This window comes from Borostomias antarcticus, assembly GCF_949987555.1.
Source record: "Borostomias antarcticus genome assembly, chromosome: 7".
Taxonomy (NCBI): domain Eukaryota; kingdom Metazoa; phylum Chordata; class Actinopteri; order Stomiiformes; family Stomiidae; genus Borostomias; species Borostomias antarcticus.
The window spans coordinates 31,321,781-31,326,319 of record NC_140240.1 but is presented as its reverse complement, the minus strand read 5'-3'; the positions used below and the strand labels follow the sequence as shown (position 1 = coordinate 31,326,319).

The window sequence follows — 4,539 nt, the reverse complement described above, 5'->3', positions numbered from 1 at the left end:
TCCAGAACTCTGGACAGAAACAAGGAAGCCATTAGACTGTGATAGACTAGTTTAAACAGGGAAACCCTCACATGACGTGTTTGGTGTTGGAAAGTGTCAATGAACGAGTTAGAGGGGTTTAATATCGGCCAATACACGACATTAGGTGATGAATGAGATGCTAACAGACCCGTAGCCAACCTTGTGGAAGGGGGGGTTCGTTTTTCCAAAAAGTCGACCTTATTGCTAATTTTATTGTCGTGCGACTAGTTGCCAGGGGGGGGGGGGGTGGATGCTGACAGATATTATGTATTTTGATTGTCACGTGAATTGGCATTTTTCCCTGAATTATGGACCTTTGGTTGTGAGGGGGGGTTAGTTCGATCCCCCCCCGGCTACGGGCCTGTTAGTAGACCAAGACACTAGCGGTCGTCACCAGCCTCTGGATAAACGTCTCCCACGTAACTCTAGTGAGGAGACGCCGCCTAGGAGGGGTGCACCAACAAGATGGCGGCTACTGCGCCGCTTACGAGAGGGTGAGAAGCCTGAGTTAAGCGCTGACTCACTCTTCAGAACCGGACCAGGCGTGTTCTCAGCGTACTGGACCGGCCCCCGGCGCCGGGCTGGCTCCGCCCCCTCGGTCTCCCGGCTGCAGGCTGGCTCCGCCCCCTCGGTCTCCCAGCGCCGGGCTGGCTCCGCCCCCTCGGTCTCCCGGCAGCAGGCTGGCTCCGCCCCCTCGGTCTCTCCGCCTCCCAGCTTCTGCTCCATCTCCTGCCACGCTGGGCGGGGACACAGAGAGAGACGTCGGCTCAGATGGACACAGAGAGAGAGAGACGTCGGTTCAGTTTATAGTTTAGTTCATGTTTATTCTACATGTCCACTAGACGTCCATACGACCATTCATGATTCTGAATCCTGATTAAGTACGTTTCCTGGCCCTCTCCAGAAGGAAGTCCCTCGGGGAGACTTGTCCCCCTCTCCAGAAGGAAGTCCCTCAGGGAGACTTGTCCCCCCTCTCCAGAAGGAGGTCCCTCAGGGAGACTTGTCCCCCTCTCCAGAAGGAAGTCCCTCAGGGAGACTTGTCCCCCTCTCCAGAAGGAAGTCCCTCAGGGAGATGTGTCCCCCTCTCCAGAAGGAAGTCCCTCAGGGAGACTTGTCCCCCTCTCCAGAAGGAAGTCCCTCAGGGAGACTTGTCCCCCTCTCCAGAAGGAAGTCCCTCGGGGAGACGTGTCCCCCCTCTCCAGAAGGAAGTCCCTCAGGGAGACTTGTCCCCCTCTCCAGAAGGAAGTCCCTCGGGGAGACGTGTTCCCCTGGTGGAAGTAGCTTGTAACTGCAGGAGTTCAAACGCTCAGCAGCCGAGTGTCCTTGATGTTGGCTGAAGGCAGGACTCAGGGTTGAGTTCCCCCCCCAACCCACGGGGCTGCGTCCACAGAACAACCAAGCTTGTGTTTCTCTTGAGTTACAAACACACACTTGCATCCCATCTGTGGATCTAATACGCTGTGGTTCTCTGGGTGAAATGTACAAAAGTAAAGTTCACTTCATGAAATAAACAAAGTGAGAAGGGCTGGACTGTTCTCTGGGGTCCGGTCCTTGAACACGGCCGAGCGCTCACAGATGTCCCTCACAGATGTCCCTCACAGATGTCCCTGCTGATGATGAGGACGAGGAGGGGGGGGAGGGGCAGCCTTGACCTGGAGCAGCCAGGCTAGTAACGAGCTGTCACTATAGTGATGGAAAGGAGGCTCAGAGAGAGAGAGAGAGAGAGAGGGGGAGAGAGGGAGAGAGAGAGAGAGAGAGAGAGAGAGAGAGAGAGAGAGAGAGATGGATAACCTCTCACCTTCGTAAACAAATCGGACATTCTCCTCGTGAGCCGGGGTGAATCCGTCTGGGCAGCTCTCTTCCTTGGGCGGGGGCGTGGTGTGGTACCTCTTCCCGTTCAGACGGTTGAACACTATTTTAGGGGCCGGAGAACTGGAGGAGAGAGAAAAAGGCGGGGAAATGGTTCATAAAACGTACACGCAGAATGTGAACCAGGTTTTTTTTTATGTTTGGGGATAAATGTCATAGTGTAAAAAGCAAGTGATGAAATCCCCAGTAATCTCGCCGCAGCTAATTAGCAGGCGGACGCAGTCTGAGCTCGTTCAGATGAACATAATGAGGGCTCGCTAAACCTGTTGTATTAATAATACATCCATGGTCGTATCTCATTGGTGGGCAGATGGGAAGGTAGATATGGTCGTATCTCATTGGTGGGCAGATGGGAAGGTAGATATGGTGGTATCTCATTGGTGGGCAGATGGGAAGGTAGATATCGATTGGTAGGAATTCCCCATACTTCCTTACACAATCACGTTACTATGGCGACTGTTAAAGCGATTATAGAAAAATCTGTAGGATTGAGCCCCATATTAGAAATGATCTGTAGCATAAATGGACAAAAACACACAGGCGATCTTCTGATTGACCAGTTCCGACTTTACTGTTTTGTTTCGACAGTTTCGAACTGGCTACGGTGCGCCTGCGCATGCGCATATAGGCTCGTTTGTCAAGTGTAAACAGTGACACATGTGGCCCGCGAGGCTAAGGACAGCAGCTGACCTCGCAAGGTCATACGGGCGCGCGGGCGGGTTACTAAACGTCATTACGTCACTGATCAACGATACAGTTTCAAACGTGTCTCTTTAGCAGCTGATACGAGTGTAACGACGCCAACATATTAATTTGCGTGAGTCGTGACGTCACATGATCATGATCACGTGAAACAGTGTAACTAACCACCAACACGTGAAACAGTGTAACTAACCACCAACACGTGAAACAGTGTAACTAACCACGAACCTGTAGAACTGAACGGGGGATTGTAGTTGTTGGGTCGCATGTAAACTGAACAGTTACTTACTTCGACGTTATCCAAGGGCTCGTTTTGAGCTTCAGGTCGTTGCTTTTGTTCTCAATCTGCTGTGTAGGACCTAATAAAGAGAATAACATCACATTTCTATGTGCTTTGTCCAGCGCACATGTATGTATTATGCAAAGCTCCATTGACAGCTTGTGGCTATAGGCTACTAATGCAAAATACAGTTTCAAAAGTGCACCGACTATCAATGAAACATGTTAATTGTAGACAACATTCACATGGATGCATTGTTCCTGAATCGGCCGGATCGCACTCGCCTGTCCTCCGCTGGGTAACTAGTTTGCTGGGCCCTTTGGTAATTGTGTACATCATGTGAAAGAGTCCCCGAGAACCTCAGTGTGGCTTCTGCTAAATAATGACCTCCGATTCTGGGATAGGGTTCAAATGTGGCGAGAGAGTCCAGTCTGCTGGTCGAGAGAGTCCAGTCTGCTGGTCGAGAGAGTCCAGTCTGTCCGCTGCGACGAGCCCGTGTTTCTGTCGCCTCAGGTCCTCCGTGTTTCTGTCCGGTCCTCCTCACGAAGCCACGGTGGAAAATTCCCAGCGGTGTTTTTCCAGGTCAGCTGGTCAGTCTGGTCACACGTCTGCCCGTCTCGGTTAACGGAACCAGCGGAGCAAAGTGTCCTCGTCCTTGCTCTGACCAGCATGTGTCTGGGTGAGGCGACGTCTGCTCCTCCTCCAAGGGGAACGTGACAGGGTCGCCCAGGCGAGGCGCTGTGGACACCGACACCGTCCCGAACACGTTCACAAGGGACTACAGACCGACCACATTCTCTAAGGGACTTTAGACCGACCACATTCACAAGGGACTTTAGACCGACCTCATTCTCTAAGGGACTTTAGACCGACCACATTCACAAGGGACTTTAGACCGACCTCATTCTCTAAGGGACTTTAGACCGACCACATTCTCTAAGGGACTTTAGACCGACCTCATTCTTTAAGGGACTTTAGACCGACCACATTCTCTAAGGGACTTTAGACCGACCTCATTCTCTAAGGGACTTTAGACCGACCACATTCTCTAAGGGACTTTAGACCGACCTCATTCTCTAAGGGACTTTAGACCGACCTCATTCTCTAAGGGACTTTAGACCGAACACATTCTTTAAGGGACTTCAGACCGTCTTTAAGGGACTTCAGACCGACCTCATTCTCTAAGGGACTTCAGACCGAACACATTCTTTAAGGGACTTTAGACCGACCTCATTCTCTAAGGGACTTCAGACCGTCTTTAAGGGACTTCAGACCGACCTCATTCTCTAAGGGACTTCAGACCGAACACATTCTTTAAGGGACTTCAGACCGTCTTTAAGGGACTTCAGACCGACCTCATTCTTTAAGGGACTTCAGACCGACCTCATTCTCTAAGGGACTTTAGACCGACCTCATTCTTTAAGGGACTTCAGACCGACCTCATTCTCTAAGGGACTTCAGACCGACCACATTCTTTAAGGGACTTTAGACCGAACACATTCTCTAAGGGACTTCAGACCGACCTCATTCTCTAAGGGACTTCAGACCGACCTCATGCTTTAAGGGACTTCAGACCGGAGTAGAAAGGGACTTCAGACCGCAGTAGATTCACCTTTAGATGCGGGCGGGGGGGGGGTAGCCTACGGGGGGAACACGGTAGACACGGT

General features: G+C 51.5%; 1 protein-coding gene across 1 annotated transcript in view; it reads right to left on the bottom strand.

The window, feature by feature from the left end:
* The window catches only part of mcrip2 (MAPK regulated corepressor interacting protein 2), a 4,714-nt gene extending 1,152 nt beyond the window's left edge, over positions 1 to 3,562 (bottom strand). The window contains exons 1-4 of the mRNA XM_084441556.1: positions 3,157 to 3,562; positions 2,882 to 2,951; positions 1,820 to 1,953; positions 546 to 758 (exon numbers count right to left, since the gene is read on the bottom strand). Of these exons, the coding sequence (XP_084297682.1) occupies positions 546 to 758; positions 1,820 to 1,953; positions 2,882 to 2,951; positions 3,157 to 3,211 (472 nt within the window). The 5' untranslated portion in view covers positions 3,212 to 3,562. The remainder of the gene's footprint in view (positions 1 to 545; positions 759 to 1,819; positions 1,954 to 2,881; positions 2,952 to 3,156) is intronic.
* Positions 3,563 to 4,539: the final 977 nt, after the last annotated feature.